Source organism: Chlorocebus sabaeus, chromosome X (assembly GCF_047675955.1).
Source record: "Chlorocebus sabaeus isolate Y175 chromosome X, mChlSab1.0.hap1, whole genome shotgun sequence".
NCBI classification, from domain to species: Eukaryota; Metazoa; Chordata; class Mammalia; order Primates; family Cercopithecidae; genus Chlorocebus; species Chlorocebus sabaeus.
In genome coordinates, this window is record NC_132933.1 from 52,868,135 (window position 1) to 52,895,912 (window position 27,778).

General features: G+C 39.1%; 1 protein-coding gene across 4 annotated transcripts in view; it reads left to right on the plus strand.

The window, feature by feature from the left end:
* The window catches only part of PCDH19 (protocadherin 19), a 112,984-nt gene that overhangs the window by 48,055 nt on the left and 37,151 nt on the right, over nt 1–27,778 (plus strand). For 2 of the 4 annotated variants that reach the window (XM_007992235.3, XM_037988933.2), the window contains 2 exons: nt 8,579–8,637; nt 17,246–17,418. In XM_007992235.3, coding sequence (XP_007990426.2) covers nt 8,579–8,637; nt 17,246–17,418 — 232 coding nt within the window. The remainder of the gene's footprint in view (nt 1–8,578; nt 8,638–17,245; nt 17,419–27,778) is intronic. The other 2 variants (XM_073013532.1, XM_037988934.2) reach the window with 1 other exon arrangement.

Here is a 27,778-nt window from a genome sequence, read left to right on the forward strand (position 1 = left end):
CTTGTAAAGTGCTTTGATATTTGGGGATGAAAGGCACTCTGTCCCTGCAAAATAGCTTTAATGTGTTGTTGTTACATGTTCGGGAGGGTGATTGGACTCCAGAATTTGTTCCACTGGCAAATGTGGTTGAGAGCTATTTGGTTCTCCATTAAGTTCTGCTTACATGGGATTAAATAGTTCGACTTACATGACTGGATTTTTCATTTTATTTGCTCTTGAGGTACTCTTACTCATACCAAGATATTGTTGATTTTGCATTTGTACATATAATAGGCATTAACTGCTTCCAGAGAGCTTTCTATAAGCAGATAATATTTCAGAGTGCACTCTGCCCACAAAGGACTTAGAAAAGGGTCGAGGGCCTTATTCAGAAACTTGTATTTGTTTTATGGTATGGTGTTTAGGCTCGTCTTTCAGCAGGCTTTGAATTGTATGGATTACTGCAGACAGCTGCCAGGTTTCTCAAGGAGGCCTCTGTAGTGATATTCACAACTGGGTTGCTCTTCTAAAGGCATAACTTTGACCCAAAGATGAGATCAAAGAAAAATACTTTCCCTAAGCCATCTTTGCCACCTCTAGGTAGGTGACCACATCATTAGTGCCAGTGAAACAATAGGAATGATGATGAGAGGCTGCTACGAGGGGAATTCTTTCACTTTAGTTTGTTGAATGTTAACCACATGGCCTGTGTTTCTCATTGATAGCCCTGTCCTGATAGTCAGTGGGATGCTAGAGTTGTTTACCACCTGTAGAAAAGTAGCTGCCACACTGTCAATCTGTGACTCAGAGGTCTACATTCTGGTGAACCCTCGTCTTCTCACAGAAACATTATCTACTTGGGTTTGGGAACACTAACATATGTTGTCACCACCATTCACAGAGATGTGGTGGGACTGATGGAGTTAGATGGACAGAAAGCACCTAACTGTGTCATCTTATCCCTTTTAGTTATATATAGGCTGTTGTGTATTTATAAGGTAGTAATTGGGAATGATAACAGTGAACAAATTGTAACTACAGAAGGCAGTGTGCAGAGTGGATGCTTTCTGAAGAAGTAGAACCACCTTGGCCCAATAAACTTGGTCACTTTCCTTAATTGTGATAAGTAGCCTCATTCTTAATCCCTTCCATCTCTTCTCTGATCATTCATTGATGTATTACACGAACACATGCTAAATGTCTAGCATTGTGGCAGATGGCACAGGGACCTCAGAAGAGAGCTTCCAGTCCCGTTGAGAGATGAACTGACACACTACACATGAAATAATCATAGAACCTGAGGAAATGCATAATTACATGGTACAGTCTGTATACAAAGTGCTGAGAAAATGCTAAGCAATGTGGGATGATCAGTGATGGAGATATATTAGAAATGAGGGGAATTAGATGGCTTGTGTTGGATGACTGCTTAGCTAAGGACTTCATTTAGATTTAATGTTAATTGCAACAAGGAGCTACTGTAAGGTCTTGAAAAGAGAAGTGATGTGACGAAAATAATGGGTGAGGAAGATTATCCAAACAGCATTTTGCAGAATGAGGTAGAACAAATGAAGGTGAGAAAACAATGGCACAAGGTGATGAAGGCTGTGGAAATGGAACCAAAAGGACAGATATATGAGCTATTTCTAAGAACTTTATGAATTGTATAACCTATTTGATAGGATAGGGAGGTTTCTTGCCTTTTATGATGTGGGTTATATACATATGACACATATGAGGGCCAGATTCTCTTATATGAGTCACCTACAGTCATTGAGCCATTAGGGTGTTATTTAGTTCTACAAAGTAGCAGTGTAATTCTCCAAGTCGCACTCCAGTAGCCTGCGTACAAGTATATGCATGTATCTGCAGGTACATAGGTGCCAGTCTGTATATGTGTATTTACCTGAATGTCTGACATTTCAATCATCTCTGGAAAAGATCCATTAGTTTGTGAGCTCCTTGAAGGTTCAGGCTATTTTTTTTTAAATTCCCAGTGTTTGGTTCATGCTTACTGGATAAATAAATGAATAAATTGAGAATCACTTTGTTTTAGACGGCTAGAATTATTGGAGCTTGAAGGCAACATGGAATCCTTTTGGTTATTCTCCTCATTTTAAAGATAGATAATTTAAGGCCTCAAGAGGGTTAATGTGATTTATCCAAGGTCATCTGTAAGTTAATGACAATCCTAGGGAGAGAATCCAGCTGTCCCCACTACACCACACTGCTTTCTGTAGTCAAACTGTGTGTGTGTGTGTGTGTGTGTGTGTGTGTGTGTGTGTGAGAGAGAGAGAGAGAGAGAATGAATTTGAATTATGGCTGGGGTGTGTGGGGAGCATACGATTGACAATAAGTGGTTAGTAGGAGTTTACCTAGCATGTTTTCTAGTTCAGGGCAAATATGAACTTTGTAATGTTGGCAGCTGGGGATGGTGCCTTTTATTCCACCTTCACTAATTCCTGCTTCGGTTGCTGCTGTCTGGATGGATGAGTCTTTGAATATACATTCTAGCTGGAGGCACGTCAGCTTTATTTTTATATAGAATTTACATATTCATTTTTATGTGTCGGGGATAGGAAGTAGGCAAAAACTATTTATTATCTCATTTCCAAAAACCATCTTTGTGAGGAGATGGCCATTTGAATATCTAAAACAGCAACCAGCTTTAGGAAAGGTTATGTGTCTTTTCATTATGGGTCAATGGACACAATTATCATTATTGGAAGTCAGTAGTTAAAAAAAGAAGCAGCATTTTATAATCATTTGGTTGTATATCTGATATGGGATTCCAGTTTTCCTGTTTTGATTGCTAAAGTGACTTAAAACCTTTAAAAAATTAGGTAGCAAGTTACACTTATAATGCTTTTCAGCTTGATGGGATTTAAAAGTGTAGCTTAAAAGTATCGTTCATTTTCAAATGAAAATCTAAAGATTTGAGTAACCTCTGTTTTAATCCTAGTGTCTGCAACCTTTTTTTTGCTTGGTATAGTGACCTGGGATTTGTGCCACTGGACAAAGAGTCTAGTCCTGGATATATCTGCATTTATTGGGCTTCTTTCTCCTTAGGGTCGAAGTCTCTCTGCTGATAAATGTGGTGCTGAGAGAGCTGCAGTCACTCTTCTAGAGACTAGGGCACGATTCAGTGAACTGTAAAAGTAATGCAAAATGACAATTAAAGTAGGGCATTCTCTGGTACCTTGGGGGCCTGACAAAGTGGAAGTATTTGACTTCTGATATGCCAGACTTACTAACGTAGAAATGTAATAACATATCCCCCACCCAAACGTCTTACTAGAATCCTCCTATATCCAGAAGAGAGCTGAGAACAGCAAGTAGTAAGCAAATAAAGCTCCCAAGCAGCTAACAAACAAATACCCAAACAAACAACGAAAACCAAAACATTGCACAAAAATCCCTATATTAAAGATCATGTAATTTCCCCCTTAGGACCGCAACATCTCAGCTCTCTATGCAGAACGTTGCAACTCTTTTTTTCTCGACACAAATATAATTGTATAGTTTCCAAGAACACAGTAGAGTAAAAGCGTCAAACTTGAAATGGAAGAAAAGCTACTTTTGATATACCAACAGCACTGAAAAGTTAAAAACACGATGTTTGATGGAAGGTTGGTGACGATCCTATGTTAAAAATTAAAGACAAGAAAAAAACCACAGCAGTTTGGGGCCGTTGAGTATACAGGCAAAACCTGCATGGGGTAATAATTTACATTTATAAAGATGCTCCTAAGTAACCAATAAGTGGTTAAATTATGTTTTTATACCCTGTTTTAAGGAGGGCAACTTTGTGATATGTTTCAGAAACAAGGCAGATGGTTAGGATTTTAAATCAAAGTTTTAGTTCTTAAAGGAGAATGCCCTAAGCTATCTGGAAAACTGAGCTGTCCAGAATTATTTATTGTTTGAGAATTTTTAAAAATCAAAATTTTATTAAACCTAGGTCAAGTGAGACACCTGCTTTCACTGTTACACCCAAGGGTAAAGAATTCAAATTAGAAAAAGAATTTGTCACTTTGGGAGGCCGAGACGGGCGGATCACGAGGTCAGGAGACCATCCTGCTAACATGGTGAAACCCCGTCTCTACTAAAAAATACAAAAAAAAAACTAGCCAGGCGAGGTGGCGGGCGCCTGTAGTCCCAGCTACTCGGGAGGCTGAGGCAGGAGAATGGCGTAAACCCGGGAGGCAGAACTTGCAGTGAGCTGAGATCCGGCCACCGCACTCCAGCCTGGGCAACAGAGCGAGACTCTGTCTCAAAAAAAAGAAAAAGAAAAAGAAAAAAACTTTGTGATATATATACTAAGTAATAAGAAAGTGACTCTTATTTACCACTGAGATGAAATAAAAAAGTTTGCTCTAGACTCATTTTTTTAATGTCACAATTAGGTTTTTCCAAAGCAAATGTTGTTCTTATCTCTTTGCTGTGTTCTTGTGTTAACCTGCCTGTCTCATTAGAAATGGGGACATTTCCTAGTGAAATTAATGTGACATTTAGAGAAAATTTCCTCTCTCAAATGTTTCATGTTGTTTGCCATTTAGCATACTTAGAGAAGGTATTGGAATAATGTCAAGCAAATTTTGATTAAATAAGGCTAAGTAGGAGCCAATACACTCATGAAAAAAAAAAAGGCTTTTGTATTATATCTTAAAGAATGTATTTCTTCTGTGGTTCTTTATCCTATATTGAGATGACCTTGGTAGGTAATCTGACAAAAGAAATGACATCTTCTAAACAACTGGGCTTGCCTTAGAAAATGCAGCATGTTAGGTCAGAGCCTGTGGCTAGTCCTTTGCTCAAGACAGTTATTTGCCACCCTGGAGGTACACTAAAATTTCCTGGAAAGCTTTTAAAAAAACCACCCAGTGCCTGGGTCCAATTCCAGGCTAATTACCTCAGAATCTCTTGGAGTGGGTCCTTGGTGACAGTATTTTTATTTTTTATGTTTTACAAGAAGAAGATTCTGAGTTGATTCTCATTTGTAGTTAGGGCCGAGAGCCACTGGCTTAAGACATACAAACTGTTCATTAAGAAAATATTTCCTTCTTCAGGATGATCTGAATCTCATCCTTTGCTCCACCAGAAGTGTGAAAAAATATACTCTCTCAGTGCACAGGAGTTGGGTTTGGGCATACACCTCGAACCAGTATGAGCTAGAACACTTGATGTCAGTATACATAGACCCATAATATAATAGCCCATCTATGGCCAGTTAACTCAGTTGTTTGGAATGTAGTACTAATGAGGCCAGAATAGTGTATTCTGTCCAATTAGAATAATTCTGTTGCATAGATTTTTTCCCATAACTGTAACCCAGCTGCCTCACAAAGAGACCTGAGACGGATTACAAAGGCACAAGACAATGGGTGAATCAGCATAGCCCCATCCATTCTGGGAAAATCGGTTCTAGGAACCTGCAACATTGACTAGCGCTACTAATTGCATTAGGATGCAGCATGGGACATCTGCCCATGATGGTTTGTTTTGATTTGGGGGAATATATTTTCATTTGAAGGTCAGGACCCATAAGAATGGGTGGTTTATTCCTTTGGAGTTAAAAAAGGAGGAAGAAAGATAGGAAGGTTATAAGCTTCTATGATATTCTCCTCTTTACAGTAGCAAATCATTCCTGGCACATCTGCCCAAGGTTAACAGAACTGTATTTGGGGGAAGAATTGTTAAGGTAATTACAAACAAGCCCTCGAGACTTGTCTCTTCTCAACTCAGTGCCCGGGAGTGGGAATTCTCATGATGAGATATATTATGGCATTAGGACCAAGAAGTAGTATTTTCATTAGCGATAAAATGTGCATAGTATTGCTTTTTTGCCTGAACATGTGGCTCTGGCACCATGCCTGGAGGTCAGGTCACCATGGAGCTTCATATTTGATGCACAGTGCACACAGGTTCCATGCCTTCATATGCAAAGATATGGAAAATTTTCTACTTGAGAACTGTCTTCTTTAAAGGCAGTAAAGACAGATTCTTTAAATACAGTAGCTTGGGTTGCTGCTTATCCTTTTCCTGCAAAGCCAGTATCCTCTAGATTTCCTTTTTGTATTTTTGTTTCTTTACTAACCTTCTTGAAAAAATGGTTTAGTAAGTTTGGAAGATGAGATGGAACATGCATGTGCCCCTATTTTATTGCCTGAATGAGGTCAAATTCCTGATCCTACTTGGAGTTAGTTGCAGGTTCTGAATAAAGCAGGGGATCAGGATTCCCGCCATTCCTGTTATGGGCCTGATAAATGCAGCTGAAATTCTCCTTTGGATTCATGTTCTATTATCCCTATTTTACAGAGAGGGAAACTGAAGCACACAGGGATTAAGATCGCAGAGTGAAATGAATATTTGAACTGCTGAGTGCTTAATCAATTCCGGGTTTTGACAGAAGTATTAGTCCATTCTTAAGTTGCCCTAAAGAAATACCTGAGACTGGGTAATTTCGTGAAGAAAAGTGGTTTAATTGGCCCATGGTCCTGCAGACTGTACAGGAGGCATGATGCTGACATCTGCTTGGCTTCTGGGGAGGCCTAAGGAAACTTACAATCATGATGGAAGATTAAGGGGGAGTAGGCATATCACATGGCCAGAGGAGCAAGAGAGAGAGATGGGGAGGAAGGACTATACACTTTTAAACAACCAGATGTGATGAGAACTCCTTCACTATCGAGAGGACAGTACCAAGAGGGATGGTGCTAAACCATTCATGAGAAATCGCCACCATGATCAAATCACTTCCCACCAGGCCCTACCTCCAACATTGAGGATTATAAGTCAGCATGAGATTTGGGTGGGGACACAGGTCCAAACCACATCCACAGGGTAGCATAATTTTTGTGGGGTGGTGAACTTCCCACTTGTTAAATTATATATTGTACTGAATACCATAGATGAACACATTTAACCAACATCATTTTTACCTGTTATATTGGTACAACAATTAAACATCTTTGTTGGTTGACTGACTGTTGGATAAACTTCTTCCAGCAAATACTTGGATTGTATTCCTAACACAGCTTCAAGTTTGCCTCCTAATCCTGTTTGTGACAATTTCAGCATTCATTCTCTAAAGAAACCAGAAATGAACCAACCCTTTTGATTTTTAATCTCCCAACCCATGCTTCCAATAGCATAAAAATTGCTTGGGTTTACATTAAAAAGGGGATATAAACTTCTAGACAAAAGCAGTGTGAGTAGATATTACACAGTCCATCTTCAAATGAGGGGCATGGGTGGGTTTGTGAACACACCTGAGTAAGTGCAGGGCAATGTTGGGGTTTAGTTTCCTTTGAAGTACTGTCTCCTCCTCTCTCTCACACATTCACCATCCCCGTTACTACCTATTGTAGGCACTTGGGGTCTGTACTCTGACTGCTGGCTGTTTGGTGCCCATGTGGTAGCTGGATCTGCTATTGCCTGTTCTGTTTTCTTCTCCATCAAACTGTGAGCTCCTTGGAAGCAAGGGCTGCATCTAGGAGCCTAGAACAGTTAGTTTCTGACAGGTAGAGGTCTGAGAGGAATCTGCTATTTTGTTTGCTAGATAGCAGTTGTGTTTCCTTTTCCACACACTCCCAGTTGAAGTAATTTCAGAAGGCTCCTAAGGAATAGTGGGAATGGTGGAGATTTCTAGTGGGATGGCAAGAGGTTCGGGGAGATGTGTTTGGGTAGTTTCTGGATTATACAATGGTACAAGAAGAGTAGTACTTTAGTGCTGGGCGTGAGATCACTTTACCAGGACATTCAGTTACTTTAGTGTTGACTTTTCTCTGGATTTCACCCTTCTAAGGCTTTTCCCCTCTAGTTCTCCCAACCTCTGGGTGATCATAAGCTGTTTTTCCGTCTCTTTCATCTGGCAGGTATTCTGCATTTGCTTTTATAAAGCCATTGCTCCAGCAGTCTGCTGTAACCAGATTAAACAGCGGTGTTCTAATGATAGGAGCTGAGACAGGGGTTTGCTTGCAAACTTCATGTTTCACATGAAAGGCTTTGGCACCCCCTGTGGACTGCCCTTCACCCTGTTTTAGGCATAATGCTTGTTTGCGTTTGTATCTGTGATAAAACAAAGGCCTTCCTGCATAACCAGTGCTGAGCAAATGTCTTGAAACAAAGGGAAGTGCGGAGTTTAAATCCACAGTGGGGGATTACCTTGCCTGCATTTCCATATCTTTGGAATAAATATTTTAACATGTTAATTATCTACTACTAATAAAAATACCTTTGAACTTCCAGCCAATTTGATGGGCATAGAATTTTCTCCACTGGGGAATGGGAAGCAATTAGTTTCTGTAAGGATTGTAGGTCACGTTATCTCTTCTCGGTAAGTGGCCGCATGGTCAGTAGCCAGTCATATTCTAGGGAATGTTTATGCCAAGGCTGTCCTGGTCTGCAGTGGGGAGCTACTGCCTCCAGGAGCCCCTAGGGCCTGAAGGAGGCAGAGGCTGCTGCTCCACTGTGGCCTTGGGTTCCAATTCACTCGCTGCTTCTTGGCCCAGAAGAAAAATTCCTTCTAAGTAGGATAGTTCGAAATCTACTTATGAATCATCTATGTAACCTTTTTAATTTTTTCTTCTCATTGCAGACTGAAAACTATTCTTTTGACTCCAACTACGTGAATAGCCGAGCCCATTTAATCAAAAGGTATGTTGGTTTGCTTGCTTATTGCTACAACTAAGCTTGATTTAACATTAAAAAGCAAAACAGATTAAAAATTTTAAACCGTATTTTTTTGGGGGATTTTAAAATGAATGTCTAACCTACTTATTGTAGAAAGTTTGGAAAATTGAGAAAAGCATAAAAAAGTAAATAAACATCACTAGTAATTTCATCAACCAAAGGTAATCACTGTTGACATTTTACATTTCTTGGTATGAAAATGTATGTATAAACACTCAAAATTAAAAATAAAATTGGGATTATATTAAAATATAGTTTTATCTAGTGACAGAAATCCGAAATTACAAATATTCACTATTTCTAATATTTCTAATATTATTTCTAATTTCTAATATTATTTCTAATATTTCTAATGTGATATTAGAAATACACAGTAGAAAACTTTCACAATCATGTTGATACCAAAATTCTTGTTGCTCTTCACTTTAAATAAAGGAAAGCCTTAAAAATTTTATGCATGTAGAACTTCCCATGAGTTTTGAGATTGATGCTATTTCAACAACTTTGAAATCATTTTAAGGATATTTTAATGACAGAAGCTAATCCATTCCTTTCTAGATGAGAGAGAAAAAGAAATTTGCCTGATTCGTCTTAAAATATTTAGAAGTGTTTCAGAGGAAACAAAGTTGAGATTTATGTGATTGATTGGTCATAATTTAGTATCCAAGGAACCATAATAGATGTTGAGTACAGAGCTGAATACTGCCCAGAAAGATCCCATCTAGTGCAATGGGCTACACCCAATGGGAGAAGGACAAGGAGTTTGGGAAGCCCTCTAAAAGGTGGAAACTGAGCAAAGAAGATAACCTCTTGCGCAGAAAGACCAGTCCTGACCATTCAAATGATGCCTTTATTGCTGTTTCATGTAAATATCGCTTACATAGTCCAGTGGTTATTCTGCAGTTAAAATTGAACTCTGAGTATGTTTGTTAAAATAATAGAAATGAAACAGAGAGGCAAGCAGGGTATGTTAGAGCTGTAGCAGAGAAGACTTGCAAATTCTGTTATTTTGCTGGCTCTAATCCCATAAAGTTATATCACCGGAAGAGTAGATTTCAAGGAATAAACAAGCTTCAGGTAACTTGCATTCATGTCTAATTTAATTCATGAGGCTTCAGTAACCCCTAAACCTTGCTAAGTTTATCTGTATTGGTCTGGAATTGCTTGTGACCTTAAGTGACGATCATTAGTTGTCTGAAAATAGGTAGCCCTTGTATTATCAGTGAAAGCACAGTTGAGAAATTTTTTTTTTTGAGGGGTTGGGAGGAATCCATTTAGAATATTTTCCTGGCTCACAGAATAAAAGCAAAAGGTGAGGAATTCAAAATTATCTGACTAATTTGTTTTAGAAAGAAAAAAATAATCCTCTTATGTGCACTGATTAGAGTGCCTTTATAGCAGAAACCTGCTTTGTTTTCTGCTTCCGGATTGTTACTTTCAAAGCTCCATTTTAAAACTTTGATAAAAACAGTGACTTGCCTTAGCCTCACAGGTCCCTTGGGCTAACTCAGGGTACCTGGGAATTCTATAGCCAGGTTAAACAGATAACATGATGCTGGGCGCAGTGACTCATGCCTGTAATCCCGGTGCTTTGGGAAGCTGATGGTGGAGGATTGCTTGAGGCCAGGAGTTGGAGACCAGCCTGGGCAAAATAGTGCACCCCCCCCCCACCTCCTACCATCTCTACCAAAAAGAAAAATAAATAAATAAAATTAAAAACCTGATAATATGAGTCTGACTGTCACAGCCTGGAAGAAATCTAAGACTCCCAGGCACCCTTGCATCTTACATCAGTCCTGACTATCCAATTTACAAGGTAGACTGATAAGATAAAAACTTATGTTTAAACATTAATGACTTTGGGGATACATGTATTTCCACAGCAGCATTGAGCCTTACTGGGAACTTCTGATTTTGGTTAATTATTTTATGTTTTTTGTTTATAGACACATACTCACAAAAGGCACAACCGAGACTTAATGGACTCTTGGTGAAAAAGTCTCCTGATTTTGCATGAAATCAAAGATAGCTTTTTTTTTTTTTTTTTTTTTTTTTTTTTTTTTTTTTTTTAAGTAAAACCAGGGACCACCTTGATCAAGAGGAAACATCTGAAAACTCAGGGACACATGCTTTTTTGCCAGGGTTCTGTTAAGAGAGCTGTGAGGGCTTTGGGAAACCCTGAAGGCCTTGGAATTTGTGTGGTCAATTGAGTATAGACGAAGCATAATACTTAGAAAGATACAGGGAATCTTGTGTGCTATGCTGTTCTGGGGACCAACTGTGTTAAATGTAAAATGTGAGGAAAATGTTGAGAGTGGTGGCTAACACCAGGTGATAAAGTCATGCAAAGCCTGTTCAAATAGCTCACAGCAATGTTTGAAAGGGGTTTTGCTGTATGTGGTTTCTTGAAGATCCATTTACATGCGTGGTAAAAGCTCTTGGCCAGGAAATTCTGAATCTGATTATCAGTTTTAATTTTACTATCAAGTCCCTGTTTCTTTGAATGCCAATACAATTTCAGGCTAACTTTGAGAACTTCTTTTTCTTTTTTCTTTTCTTTTCTTTTTTTTTTTTTTTTTGAGACCGAGTCTTGCTCTGTTGCCTAGGCTGGAGTGCAGTGGCGCAATCTCGGCTCACTGCAACCTCCACCTCCTGGGTTCAAGCTATTTTCCTGCCTCAGCCTCCTGAGTAGCTGGGATTACAGACATGTGCCACCGTGCCTGGCTAATTTTTTTTATTTTTAGTAGAGATAGGGTTTCGCTATGTTAGCCAGGCTGGTCTCTAACACCTGACCTCAAATGATCCACCCACCTTGACCTCCCAAAGTGCTGGGATTACAGGTGTGAGGCACGACACCCGGCTGAGAACTTATTTTTCTATCCATGTTTTCTTCTTCTATTCACTTTCTACTTATCCAAGGATGTTTCTTGGACCCTTCTTTTCAGCATTCTTTAGCAGTTGTTAGCATTCTTAGCCAGACTGTTTACATACAGGCATCTTTTCCTCTTTTTACCTCTATCTACCCTGAGTAGTTGAACAGCAGCCACCACTGTCCATCTCTGGGTCTTTCCTTCATCAGTCAGGGTTCTTACATGAAATAGTTGGCACGCCTAAATTGGAATGGCTTGAGGAAAGTTTATTTACAAAGGGGACCATTTACAAAGGCTTGGGCATGGTTAGTGAACCTCAAGGGATACTGCAGTATTATGGCACCGGAGGAGCTAAAAATACTTCAGACAGGACCAGGGAAGAGAGCATGTAGGGAACACTGACTTGAGAGTAACAGTGACTTCTGGTTGGCCAAGGGATCCAGTCATCATGAAGTGACCCTGGAGGAAGGGAGCAGAGACAATCAATATCCTGATATCATTGTTCTCCCCTGCTCTGATCTCCTGCTGGTGTCTTCCTTTGGCTAAACCCAACAGAAAGCCAGAGGGCAAGGGGGTTCTCATAGGCACAAATCAAGTTTGAGAAAGGAGCTTAGCCTTGGGAAAAGGAAGTGGTATGACAGGCTTCCCATAATTTTATGCACCAAGGAATCTATTTCTGTAGTTTTCTTTTTCTTTCTTTTTTTCTTTTTTTTCAGAATGTCACTTGCAACCTGCAGGTGTACCCAAGGAGGCTTATGTGAGGACCCCAGATTAACAAATCATGGCAGTGCAGTTTCTTCTGAATGGCCTTCCTTCCTGCTCTGTTTCTTGCTGTCTTCTCAGAGCAAGGAAAGCCAGTAGTGGTACTTTGTCCCTGCTGCAGCACTCTTTCCTCATGCCTGTTTTGTGGGCTGCTGTCTGATATCCACTCCTACAGTTCTTTGGGAACAATATCAAGCAGGGCATAAGGCTGTGGCCCAAAGAAAATGAAATAGAAAATGAACAAAGCACTGACTCAGTGTGGAAAGGATTAGGAGCTTTGGCTTCCTAAATCATGCACAATGCTTTCTTTTCCACCCAAATTGTCCTGGGGTTTTTGCAGCACCTCGTATGGTGCCTTGTATATAATAAATGCTTGGTACATGTTTATTGAATGAATGCATGAGAGGAATTGAAGAAAACCTTAGCATTTTTCTATTAAAGACTAGCACTAGATTTCTCTTTAAGCCAGTGATTTCTGGATTTTAATGTGCGTTGGAATCACTTGGAAGGCTTGTTAAATGCAGAGATGCTAGTTCCATCCCTAGAGAACCTCCAGTTGTAACAGGTTCCCAAGGTGATTGTGATACAGGTGGTCCAGAAACCACTCTAGGATTTTCCTTGTATTACTTAAACACAATTATAATAATCTTCATTCTCACTCCTTTCTCATTCTTAGCCTCAGATATCATTCCCTGGGTATGTGGTATCACCTACTAGTAAGATATAACCTGTTTCCATTCAGATTCTTATGTCTTTTGGAAAAGAGCTCTAACATTTCAGATGGTAAATATGGGTCAGAATTTGTGTGATGTTCATTCGTCATGCATCTACTGAGTAACTCTTCGGTGCAGAACCCTGTTCTAGGTGTTTTCAAACATATCTGTCTTTCTGTTGGCCACCAGAGCAGTAATAGAAACATGTGCATTTGCAAATATCATTGGAAACAGGAACCCCTAATTTATTGTCCCACAAAAGTTGTTTTACAAGTCCTTCATCTCCCAAGAGGTATGCAGGTAATAAAGCAAGTGAAATCAACATTTTTTATGCCTGGCATAAATTGTTATTTGTTTTGGGTGAGTAGCCATTTACCAGGCTGTTTTACAATTTGTGGCATCTTGCTCACTGGGTCTTAAACTGCCTTACACAAATCCATTCATTAAACCACTAAATCTCTTTCAAGATCAGTGTAAGTGGTGCTTAGTTTGTCAGATGGGCAAACTAATCTTTAAATGAGTTAACTATTCCAAGGTTTTGGGGAGTTGTTACACCTCTTGCTTTTTATTCTGAGACTACACAACTTACCATGTTCACACTACCAGTCCCTTACATCCTAGTAGCTAATCCTTCACTGTTTTATTATTTCCATCATTTCTATTTAAAAAAACAAAATCTCTGAGGTTGTTTATAACATTCAGATGCCTATAAAAAAGATGATCAAATTTTTGAAAGGCAGATGCAAAACCAATTAGGAGAAGTAAGGTAGACATCCCTGGCATCCAGGGAGGTAACTGACTGCAACTAAACATTACATTTATGTTGAAGTTTTTGAGAAATCAAGACAAAGCAGTAAGTACATCAAGTGATATAGTTTTCATTATTCACTAAAGGAAGGATGGCCATTTGACAGGAGAACTATTATTTTCTGTTCTTTGATGTTAGAAGAAATTAACCTAATAGTATGTGACTATTGTTTACAGAAGATATAGAAGAGTTCCTTAAATATAAATTTTCTATACCAATCCTATAAAAACTGTGGACATAATATTTAATTGTAACTCAGTGAAAACATTACTACACAGAATAATGATCATATTAAACAATAACCACTTATGGAACATTTATGTGTATCTGGTACTTCATGTACAGTGTCTCTTTGAGTCTTCTAAATGGCCTTGTGAAGGGGGTTTTAGCAAACACATTTTACAGATAAAGAAACTGAGATTGAAAGACATTAGATATCAGGTCCAGGGTCACACAGATGAAGTGGCAGTTTATAGATTATTACCTCTCCTAATGACTCCAAGTTCAGACTGTTCACTGCAGTCTGCTATAGAAATAAAGAACCTGGAGCAGTTGTTCTCAACTGTGGGGTGATTTGGCAATGTCTCTTTGGAGACACTTTTGGTTTTTTCCCTTAAGTGGGGGTCACTACTGGCATCCAGTAGATAAAGGACAGGGATGTTGTTAAACACCTTATAATGCACAGGACAGCCACAAACAAAGGATTATGCAGCCCCAAATGTCAATATTGCCAAGACTGGGAAGCCCTGTTCAAAGGGCTGGTTAGTTACATTGCCCCCATACTAGACCCCTCACCATCATATGTTTCAAGCAAGTTTCAACAGCTGCTGAATTCAGAGTTGAATTCTCTGGCTTAAAGTGACAAATTTGTGTTGTGGATTAAGGAAATTTTCAGACACCAGAAAATATACAGGTTGGAAAGTTAAATATTTGTTATAAAAATGGAGTTACCTGAATATTATCCAGGCAGGTCATTTCCTTCCTCCGGAGGTACATGGATGCTTGTAGGCAGGCACCCACCTCACAAAACAGAGAATAATTTCTAAAAAACAAACTTTAAATCTATTTAAACTGTGGGATTATAACAATATTTACAGAAAACTCCATAATATGTGCCATAAAGCTAGAAATGGTGAAACACTTTAAATCATGTGTTTCCAATTGGCCATCATGACCATAAAAGAACTGTAAGATAATTTTTTTTTTTTTTTTTTTTTAAAAGAACGGCATTCTGGTGGGTCCATAAGGCTGAGTTAGCTATGTGACATAAATTGAAGGAGCTGAATGAGTTGGCCTATTGAGTAATTTTAATTTTAGTGCAGTTGATGCTCAGTTATTCTTTCTGAAAATAATTAGCTAACAGGTCAATGCTTCACTCTCTCCTGCTCTTCATTTTCTTATAATTATGGCTTTCCAGTTACTGCCCTCCTGATCTTTACTTTTTATATTCAGGTCAGCAAGCATTCTACATCTAGGTTGGTCATATGTTAAAAATCTGCTGTGATTCTTCTTGACCAAGTGTGGAGAGTGACAATGTATCCATTGTGTCCATGGCATAGCTCTTCATTATATGTACTGAATCTTCTTATCGGTCTCAGAGAGCCAGGCCTGTGAATGTCCAAGGTTGAGCAGATCAAGTGAGTTTGCAGTGTCATCTCCACAGGACTCTTTTCTCAGAGGCATAGTAGGTCTACTAGGGTTTGTTCTAATTCACAAACATAACACTCTTCCTTGTTGAGGCAACAACACATTTTCTTGAGTGTGCCTTTGCTGCTTCCTCGCCGACTAGGGAATGGATTCACCATCCACTAGGTATTTCAGATGCATAATTTATGGTTCATGGTGTAGCACAGCTGTGGATTCTGTCAGGACATACAAAGTATTAGAAATAGCAGATGGATGCCCTATAGCTGTACCTTATGCATTTTTCTCTATTTCATGAGAAATGTTGTGGAGTTCTTGGATTGCATGCTTAGTGCATTGGATGGTAGATTGATTTAATAAATGCAAGAATCATTTTACACATCAACACTTGAGCTGAAAGTTTTCATGTTCTTAGTATAACTATACTCAAGAGTTGTATTAGTGCTCACTTTCTGGTTCTCACTTTTGTCTTACCTTCTATATTAGTTAGGGTTCTGCAGAGAAACAGAACCAATAGGCATATCTAAATCTATAAATATGTAGAAAGAGTTTTATTGTAAGGTATGGGCTCATGTGATTATGGGGGCTGAGGAGTCTCATAATCTGCCATCTGCAAGGTGGAGAACCAGGGAAGATGGAAGTGTAGTTTGAAAGCCTGAGAACCAGAGAGCCAATAGTGTACATTCAAGTCTGGGTCTGAAGTCTTGAGAACCAGGAGCACTGAGGGCGGGAGATGATTAATGTTCCAGCTCAAGCAGTAAGGCAGAGAGCAAACTCAACTTCCTTCTCAATTTTTGTTTTATTCAGTCCTTCAGTGGGTTGATGATGCCCACCCACATTGGGGAGAGTTATCTGCTTTACTGACCCTACCAATTCAAATGCTAATTTCTTTTGGAAACACCTTCATAGACACACCCAGAAATAATGTTTAACCAGTTATCGGGGCATTCCATGGTGCAGTCAAGTTGACTCACAGAATTAAACATCACACTTTCCATGCTCAGCTACTGACTCTTCTCTTTTGCTTTGAATATGTTCATCTGTTTTTCTCAGATAAAACTGACCTGGGTTCTCTGATCCTGATAATCTTTCCTATTTTAGTTGCACTACTTCAATTTCTGCTACCTTTGCTTTTTACAGTTGGTTAGTAAACATCTTTTAGGAGTCAATATACATAGTGGTTAAATTTCTAGGCAGGCTCTGGAGCTAGACTACCTGTTTTCAGTCTTAGATCCGCTATACTTTTTACCAGCTGTGTGACCTTGGGCGAGTTATTTCACTTCCATGTACCTCTGGTTTTTTTTCACCTGTAAATGAGAATATTAGTAGCACCTTTCTCTTATACAGTTGTGATGATTTAAACAGTTAATTAATGCCAAACACTGAAAACAGTGCCTCATGAATAGTAATTGCTCAGTAAACATTAGCTATTATTATTTTACTTTGATTTTATAAGAAGTGAAAAAAGCCTTCTGAAATGATGACATTCTTTAGAGGCAGTTTTAGAAATGTAACTTCTTCCACCTTGTCTGTAGTGATGCATTTAAGATAAGTGAATGAAAATGTTAGCTGTATCAGCATCCAATAGTGGGAACCTCTCTGCAATGTTAAGTTTTATTATCTTTAAACACAAATTTCTCTTCGCCTTATTCCTACCCTGTTGGGCAATCTAACCACTGTTTGCCTCATTATGGAGCTGACATCATCCTGGCTCAGAAAGATTTTTAAAATCAGATCTGTCACGGTCGTAAATTATCATTCTTTTTTCAACCCAGCAGCTCCACCTTCAAGGACTTAGAGGGCAACAGCCTGAAGGATAGTGGACATGAGGAGAGTGACCAAACTGACAGTGAGCATGATGTCCAGCGGAGCCTGTATTGTGATACTGCTGTCAATGATGTGCTGAACACCAGTGTGACCTCCATGGGATCTCAGATGCCTGACCATGGTAAGGACTGTTTGGATGTAAGTTGCAACAGTCGACTCCAAAGAACCCAAAATGTTTGTAGGCACACTATACTACTTTGCTTAATAAGTGTATTATCAAGGTGTCTACAGAGCTCACACCTCAGCAGCATCTACAGGTTTTTGAGATGTCTTGACATCTAGCCAGATTCTTCTTTGCCCTCCCTAAGTGGATCCTCTAGGTCTGTATAATGTTCAGGCACTTCAGAAGCTTACTACATGTACATATTGCATACATTTTCTTCAATAAAATTACACTGAGCTCATAGGAGATGAACAGATGCCTTCTCTCCAGGAATAAATGCCTCTTTTTGCTTTAGTACATGAATTAAGCTGATCAATTGAATTGCATAGAACGCAGCACTAATGAGACCAAAGGGGTGGGTTTTATTTCCCTATCAGACTGGTTAGCTTTACCCAGAGTGAGACTCTGTTCTCTGACTGCGGATTGTGTACTATTTACTGAGGATGGAAAGTACTAAACTTCCCATTTTGTCTATGGGGCTGCTATGCCAAATCCCTCCCTCTAGCTTCCACACAAAACCGTGCCATTAGTCATAGGGGAGACCAGGGTAAGACAACGTGGCTGAGTCAATGTAAAATATTCCATTAATGTGAAAGGCACCTCAAAGCACATGTCAGGAGTAGCATCCTCATGTATGAAAAAGAGTCTATTTCTGTGAACTCAGAACTCAGCCACACATGCTTTATCAAGAGGCACTATTTAAAACTTTGCTAGGCAGAAACCAGGGTATAAAAACATTAGCAGAGTTCAGCTAAGGCAGAATGTTTAGATGGACTTGGGCACAAATGTCATTTTCAATATTTTACTGATGCAAACATGCTATGCAAACAGCCTGTCTTTTTCAATTAGGAAATATGAATTCAACTTGGTGGTTAGGCTCAGTGAAGCTTCAGAATGCTTGGCTATGTCTTGAGAAAAAGCTAGACTCAAGCTCAGCTGGAAGCCCTACTGCTAAAAGACTTAAAGATGAGAAAACAAAATATGGTGATTATGTGCTGGTCTTCAGCTGTTTCATTTCACTGTAAACATCATTAAATGCTTTTGTTTTGGTTTTGGAAATCAAAGGAAAAAAATTCACTATCTACAAAACAAAATGTCTTTCATGGAAAAAAAATCAGTCACTGTAGATTCTATTAAATTGTCTAATCCATCCCCTCCCCAGCAGACCCAAGTGTCAAAGTCTATTATATAGAGAGGTCACTATGAATTGTGCACTGCTGCCTTCCCTAATTGGTGAGTGGTGACATCTGCAGAGATAATACACTTTCTGGGAAACCTCACTATGACTCAAGATGAAAAAAATTAAACACTTATATAACTGAAACAGAGGCAATTTAATACTCAGAGGATTAGCAGTATGTCACAGGATGCAAACTGATATATATCATTTACTAGTTGTGTGTTTCAAAGAAGTGCTTTTTCATTTATATCAAGAAAGGGTTTTAGTTAGATGCTCTCTAAAATGAAATGACTCCAGGAAAGGAAATAGTCATAATTGATTTTCACTTTATGCGTGGTTAGAACAACATCTGTTTTAATTTTTTGTCACATTTCTCTAGGAAAACAGTATGAGGGAACTGCAGCTAGTTTTTTCTGAGAGAGTGTTTCTTACAAATTGGATGTATTACATATATATGTATTTATGTATGTGTGTGTGTATGTGTGTATGCATATATATATATATATATATATATATATATGCTATGTAGATTGGATAGTAAGAGTATTGTTTTTTGTGAATGCATACCTAAATTTTATTTCAGCTTAGTCATTTGGGTTGAAAGTAGAGACCACCAGTCGCCATATAGGTAGAGTGACCACATAACCCAATTTGCCTTGTATACCTCACTTTACATCTGTGTCCTTGGCATAATCAATAATGAGAATATTCTAAAGGAGATGTGTGGCAATACTCCAAGATTCTCCTACATATAAGATGATGATTTTTACACACACACAAATGCATACACACACACACACACACACACTTTTTGCTGGGTCATTTTGGTAACACTTTCACGTTTTGTTTCTTACTATTTGATTTGCATGTGTGTATCTTCATTTTTTCTATTATTCCAGCAGTGGTTAAACCACTTGAAGCAACCCTTGAGTGAGTTCTTTTCAACTTGTGTGATTGCCTAAGTTTAGGTACAAAAAGAATTTGGGCCTTGTTTACACCTCAGTCTCTCCCTTGTGATATCCTACTACTTCTGAAGCTTTCTGTGATCATACTTGTGTGTCCCAAATCAACTTCAGGCTTGCCACACATATTCCATCACCAGTTCACTTGGACTGATGACTGCAACCTCAAAAAAGAGGAACAATTCCAACAATTAATATTTCATAGCATTTTACTATCTCAAGTCTGCATTTGCATAATAAGTATATCACATTTTATCTTAAGGTACAGTGGTTGAAAGGCAGTCACTGGGTGATCCACCATGCATGCCTCATCTTATAACCATTTTAGTTAGATTTGTCCCAGGGTAACATGGTATTGTTGCTTCAAAGGATTACCAATTTAGAAAGGTGAGATGGGAAAATAGAATCTGCACTGGACTGAGACCTGTACTGAAAATCTCAAGAATTCCTTGAGGAGAAAAAAACTAGTCCCCAATCCCCTTGGTTCATTGACACTGTGATAGGAATCTTAAACCCAAGTGTTCTGAAATTCTTAGAGTTCCAGAGCAACTATTCTTGAGGTTTGTGTAGGTATCACTGGAGCAGAGTAAAGAATATAGTGAATTTGTCAGGCTAACTCTGATCCTGAAATTTCTTGTAGTCCTGCCAGAACCACTCCAAAGTTGGGCCAAATGTATCCAAGAAGAGTGTGCCTTACACCTTTGTTTTGGGGAGTTTGGCTCACCTTGTATTTCATGTCTATAGCTCTCTCTGTGACTTTTCTAATTTGGATATTAGTACTGCATCTTTCCTTGCACATATGTGGACACATGATTGAAGGGGAATCTCAGAATTTTCAAAATAAAGATAATTTTTCCTTTGAGCAGGAATGGGTTGTTCAAGGAGCTGATACTGTGTTGCCTGTGTTTGGGGTAAAGGTATAAACTATATTTGCTCCTCTTTTTAAGAGACACCTGGGCCCTGTGCTTTTCCACACTGCCAAAAGTTTCTATGGGATTTATCCTTAAGATTTTATTGTAGCAGAAGAATGATCGGTGTGAATGACAAGGGTGCTTTGTGACTCTGAGTAAGGGCCCGAATTCCTTAATTTTCAATAACCCTTCTCTGAGAATATTCCTAGAGGTGGGAACCCAGAATCACTATATTTAATGAAGGAAGGAGAATATTATATTCAACAAAGGAAGGAGACTATCTAGAAGCCTTTTTTTTTTTTTTTTTTTTGAGACAGAGTCTCACTCTGTTACCCAGGCTGGAGTGTACTTGTGCAGTCTCTACTCACTGCAACTTCTGCCTCCTGGGTTCAAGTGATTCTCCTGCCTCAGCTTCCCGAGTAGCTGGGACTACAGATGTGTACTACCACTCCTGGCTAATTTTTGTATTTTTAGTGGAGACAGGGTTTCACCGTGTTGGGCAGGCTGGTCTCGAACTCCTGGCCTCAAGTGATCCACCTGCCTTGGCCTCCCAAAGTGCTAGGATTACAGGCGTGAGCCACTGCGCCTGGCTTAGAAGACTTTTGAACTCAAGTGGCAAAAGTCAGGTATTTTAGTCACTAGGAAGTTTGCATTATGTGTTTCTTTTTCAATTTTTAAAAATGTCTAAATTTACTTATTATTTTGCTTATAATTGACACATCATAATTTTACATATTTGTGGGGTACAGTGTGATGCTTCAATACATGTATATGTTATATAATAATATAATAATTAAATGAGGGTGGTTAGTGTATCCAGCAACCTCAAACATTTATCATTTCTTTGCGGCAATAGCTTTTAAGATCCTCTTTTTTAGCTATCTTGAGATATACACTACATTGTTATAAGCTATAGTCTCCCTACTATGTATAGACACCAGAAGGATTGTGTTTTGATTGTCCAACCAGACACATTCGTGAGCTCAGTGAGGGTGGAAATGAGAGAGAATGACAGGAATTTCTGCTTTCTGGATTACTGTCAATCTTGGTGTTTCTCTTGACATGCCTAAGACGAGGTCAGTTGGTTGATGAACTGGCTAAGCTGAATTTCCTGGATGCCAGCTGACTGAATTACAAATTCATTTGTTATCCAGTGCCCATGAATTAATACGTTTCAGTTTGTCCTTATTATTCAGCTCTTGTTGTTATGGCTTCCCCGAAAAGAAGATGATAGAGAATTCTTTATCCTGTGCTTTCTACTGGTGTATTGTAGAATGGCATTTTTTGGAATGCTGTCTCTTAATAGCTCTGAGTGGCTTGAGACCAAGTAAGTGTTGTCATTGGCAGATTTTACCACTTGATTTGGTTCTTGAGGCACTTTGGTGCTGAGCTTGGGAGTCAACACTCAAATTTTTTAACTGATGCCTTCTGTCCTTGAGGGAATTATTTGGCTTGAAGGAGTCTGAGTTACCTGGTAAAATTACCACCCTCTGGTGGGGATAAGAATTTTGCCTTCATGCGGTTCCTGCAGAGACTCTCTAAAAAGAGTGATTGACAAGTAGAGTGGTGAGAGATGCCAGAGGCTCATGGGTTTGTTGTATGATTACGGGTATTACGGGGCTTGAATTTCTTCCTATCCAGATTATCTCTGAGCTGAGTAGTGGGGGCTGGGGGCTGGCTCCTCCTTGCTTATTTGCATAACAATTTTTGATGATGTGGATATCCCATTATTCTTACTTAAATTGTAATCCTGATATGAGATTGGGGTTTATAGGGATCATGCCCTAGAAGTGTACACTAGTCCCAAGCTCAGCTATTTTGTTTCAAATTACACTCATTCCCTCTTTCCTTATGATTTTAATTATTGATTATAAATTCACCAGATGAAAAGATGACTCTAATTGCTCTAATATGCACCCTATTTGGAGTTCACTACAACACTGAATTGGTTTCCCTCCATGCTGACTGATACCAAATGGAAGCAACTTACAGAATTTTTTTGTAAGATTTATCTGCTTTTCATATCACATGCATCCAAGTGCAATATAATGATTGCATTTGGAATTGCATAATGGAAGTATAGTTTTAGTAGACTTGTTTATTTACTAGTTTCATCACCTGAATAGCATTTAACATGTTCACTGTGTATAACATGGATTTGAAGAACTTGATCTGTGCCTAATGCAACTGCTGTTACAAATTTGCCATGAAAATGTTCTGTAGGCTGCCTACTATGCTTGTTCTAGTGTCAACCACAGGTGTATTAAGATGTTTACACTTTCAACACTCTACCAACAATGTGTAATTTTGTTTCCTCTAGCCATTTTAAGAAATTATGATTCCATGACTGAACATCCCTTCTTTTATCTTCTTATCTATCCCCCGACTCACCTCTTACCTCATTGAATTTTGAAACACTCATTTCAATTAGTCTCTTGGCAAAATAGGGAGTTCTCAATGGAGACTATTTCGTGTCATTGCAAAGCAGTGTGCTGCTGGGCTCCAGATAGGGTAGCATGGGCCAGATGTTCATAGAGTAATTGAAAATTCCATTTTATCAGAATAGCATTTGCTGTCAAAAAGTTTTATCTTTACTTGAACAAAGCGGTTGATTAGATCCCCCTGGACCTGAATTAGCATCTTTGAGGCTAGATACAATGTTTTGCAATTCATGTGGTTCTTTCTTTCCCAGTTTTGCTCATATAGAGACCTTTAAAAATGTCTTCATCCTCTTGCAAATATACCTAGTGAAATTTAATTACTTGAACCCAGGAATGTGTACACAGTGTTTCTATATATGTGACTTCCAGCTGCTTTCATCCTGCCTCTGGTATACTAGGCAGGAATAAACCATGAACAGACAGATATAGTTCACTCATTACTCAGTAATATTTTTGAATGCCCACTATGTGCCTGGCTCTGGCAATTGAATGTTTCAACTACTGCTGTTATTGACTGTAAAAGTTGTCATCTTTTTGCTTTTGTTAATCTGGGATTTACTGAGGTGACCAAGGCCAGCTCACTGATGAAATGAATAATTCTATTTTAAAAAATTATAAGAATAGATTTTGGGGTCATTAAAAATCTTGTGAATATTGTACCAGTAAAGCAAGAGAAGCAATACGAAAAGACTGTTATAATCAAGATGTTATTTTCAATGGGAATATCATGAAATATTTCTCCTTTGATGTTCTAATTTGGACCATATCACATTGGTAGACATTTTTTTTAATCCACCTGTTGTGAGGTTGAATTTCCTACTCACCTTTGGTTAATGTCATTGTAGGATGCTAAGTTTAATCTCTGACATGTCTGACATGTCTACTTACCTTGCTGGTTTAGAGGCAGTCAGTGGCACTCAATGCCTAGTACCCCTTTTTTTCTGATGCCCAGAAACTTTATCTTTTCTCTTAGTCTCAGCAGTTTTTGGGCAGGTAGGAAGAGAGGTGACAGGTAGAACTTTTTCTTTTTTTTCAAAACCAGTTATCTGCTGTACTACATAATTGGATTTTTTTCTAAAGCAACATTTACATTTTATTGGAAAAATAATCACTAGAATAAAAAGTTGTTCTTCACTAATGGAAACCTCCCTGTTGTCAGAATTTCTTTTCTAGTATTCTTTTGGCATTGTGCTATTGTGTTATAGCATATCTATTTAACATATTGTGTCACAGCATATTGTGTTTCCCGACATGCACACACACACACACACATATATATATGTATCTCAGGAAAACACATGCACACACGCACACTACACACACACACACACATTGGTTGTATATATGTTATGCGGTTCCCGCAGAGAGTCTCTAAAAAGAGTGATTGACAAGTAGAGTGGTGAGAGCTGCCAGAGGCTCATGGGTTTGTTGCATGATTACGGGTATCACGGGGCTTGAATTTCTTCCTATCCGGGTTATCTCTGAGCTGAGTAGTGGGGGCTGGGGGCTAGGAGTTGGCTCCTCCTTGCTTCTTTGCATAACCACTTTTGATGATGTGGATATCCCATTATTACTTAAATATGCAATCCTGATATGAGATTGGGGTTTATAGGAATCATGCCCTGGAAGTGTACACTAGACCCACATTCCTGGGTTCAAGTAACTAAACATTTCACTAGATATATTTGCAAGAGGATGAAGACATTTTTAAAAGTCTCTATATGAGCAAAACTGGGGAAGAAATAACCACATGAATTTCAAAACAGTGTATCTAGCCTCAAACATTTATCATTTCTTTGTGGTAATAGCTTTTAAGATCCTCTTTTTTAGCTATCTTGAAATATGCAATACATTGTTTCTTTCTATATATATATTTATGCTTTTTTTCTTTCTCTCTCTCTACATAGTGTGTGTGCGTGCATGTGTGTTTTCCCGATCTACTTGGAACTTTTAGTTGTCTGATATTCAAAGTTATTTTAATATTTATTATTACTAATAATTACCTGTGGTGGGCTGGGCATGGTGGCTCATGCCTGTAATCCCAGCACTTTGGGATGCTGGGACAGGTGGATCATTTGAGGCCAGGAGTTCAAGACCAGCCTTGCCAACATGGTGAAACCCTGTCTTTGCTAAAAATACAAAAACTAGCTGGGCATGGTGGCACGTGCCTGTAAGTCGAGCTACTTGGGAGGCTGAAGCACAAGAATCACTTCAACCCATGAGGCAGAGGTTGCAGTGAGCGAGATTGTACTACTGCACTCCAGCCTGGGCAACACAGCAAGACTCTGTCTCAAAACAAGCAAACAAACAAACAAAACGAAAACAAAAACAACAACAGAAAACTGCCTGTGGTAAGGAATTCATTACTCATCCAAAAATAAATGCCAAAGCTGTTCTTGATTAGTTGACATTAAGAATTTCCATATTTCTAAGCATTTTGAAAACGTTAGAGGATGCAGGATATGTAAAGGGAGCCCAATGAACAATTAAGAATTTCATTCTCCAGTAGTTTATGGCCCAATAACAAAAATGGTCCAGTATGGAATAGACTACATAGGATCGGTGAAGAAAATAATTAAGATTTTTTGAGCTGGAAACCAAAATGCATTTAAAAGGACCCTTTGGTGTAATGGGATCTGTTTGGAGGAATAGTGGAAGCCAGGCCCCAACACAGTATGCTAGATAAAATTATGCTCTATTTGGGTGATTTGCTAGGTGAATGTTTTCCAGTTGCTTCATGAAAAATCAACTTCTGTAGGCCATGAAAAGTAGGGACACTGCCAATAGGTTTATAGATGAAAGACAAATCAACTTGTTTTGTGGGACGGACTTTCTTTCTCTCTCTCTCTCTCTCTCTCTCTCTCCCTCCCCCGCCCCACTTCCCTCCCTCCCTCCCTCCCTCCCTCTCTCCCTTCCTTCCTTCCTCTCTCTCTCTCTCTTTTTTCCTTTCCCTTCCCTTCCCCTCCCTCTCTTTTTCTTTTCTTTTCTTTTTTTTTCTTTTCTTTTTTCTTTTCTTTTTTTTGAGATCGATCTCACTCTGTCACCCAGGCTGGACTGCAGTGGTGTGATCACAGCTCACTGCAGCCTCGACCTCCTGGGCTCAGGTGATCCTCCCACCTCAACCTTCCGAGTAGCTGGGATCATAGGTGCATGCTTGGCTAATTTATTTTGGTAGAAACAGGATTTTGCCATGTTTCCCAGGCTGATCTTGAGCCCCTCGGCTCAAGCAGTCCTCCTGCTTCGGCCTCCCAAAGTGCTAAGATTACAGGCATGAGCCACTGCTCCCAGCCTAACATTATTTCTGTCCTGTCATAAGATGGTTAAGAGCCATACACTCTATCAGGATGGGAAATGATAAGTCTAAACATGGATTTTGAATATTTGTATTTTTTTCTGTTTATTTTCCTTTTAATTCTTTTGTTATGAAATAAATGTGGGGAATTAAGTCCATTCATAGCCAGTTTAAGGGACTGGAATCAAGATTTTTTTTTTTTCTTTGAGACAGAGTTTTGCTCCAGGCTGGAGTACAATGGCATGATCTTGGCTCACTGCAACCTCTGCCTCCCAGGTTCAAGCTATTCTCCTGCCTCAGCCTCCTGAGTAGCTGGGATTACAGGCCTGTGCCACCATGCCCAGCTAATTTTTGTACTTTTAGTAGAGACGGGGTTTCATCACATTGGCCAGGCTGGTCTCAAACTCCTGACCTCAGGTGATCTGCCTGCCTCGGCCTCTCAAAGTTCTGGGATTACAGATGTGAGCCACCACCCCTGGCCCCATAGTTTTTTTTTTTTTTTTTTTTTTTTTTAATACTTTAAGTTCTAGGGTACATGTGCACAACATGCAGGTTTGTTACATATGTACACGTGTGCCATGTTGGTGTGCTGCACCCATTAACTCGTCATTTACATTAGTTATATCTCTTACTGCTATCCCTCCCTCCTACCCCCACCCCACAACAGGCCCTGGTGTGTGATGTTCCGCTTCCTGTGTTCGAGTGTTCTCATTGTTCAATTCCCACCTATGAGTGAGAACATGCGGTGTTTGGTTTTCTGTCCTTGCGATAGTTTGCTGAGAATGATGGTTTTCAGCTTCATCCATGTCCCTACAAAGGACATGAACTCATCCCTTTTAATGGCTGCATAGTATTCCACAGTGTATATGTGCCACATTTTCTTAATCCAGTCTATCATTGATGGACATTTGAGTTGGTTCCAAGTCTTTGCTATTGTGAATAGTGCTGCAGTAAACATACGTGTGCATGTGTCTTTATAGCAGCATGATTTATAATCCTTTGGGTATATACCCAGTAATGGGATGGCTGGGTCAAATGGTATTTCTAGTTCTAGATCCTTGAGGAATCACCACACTGTCTTCCACAATGGTTGAACTAGTTTACAGTCCCACCAACAGTGTAAAAGTGTTCCTATTTCTCCACATCCTCTCCAGCACCTGTTGTTTCCTGACTTTTTAATGATAGCCATTCTAACTGGGTTGAGATGCTACCTCATTGTGGTTTTGATTTGCATTTCTCTGATGCCCTGGCCCCATAGTTTTAAAAGCAATTTCAACAATACCAAAATTATGTGTCATTTATTTATTGTGCGGACAAAACAGTTGTGAGATGGCTTTCCTCTTTTATGATAGATGCTTTTTGTCATCCAGGGTCAGGACTTGCCCAAGGTATTTTTGGTCTCTTGTTTGTATCAGATGGCTCAGTGCCCTGTATACTTTGCATCAAGGAAAGCTTAATTGATACATCCACTTTGGAAATGTGGCTTTTTGACAAGAAAGTCTTTTTTCATTTCTCTTTCTGTAAGGCTTATC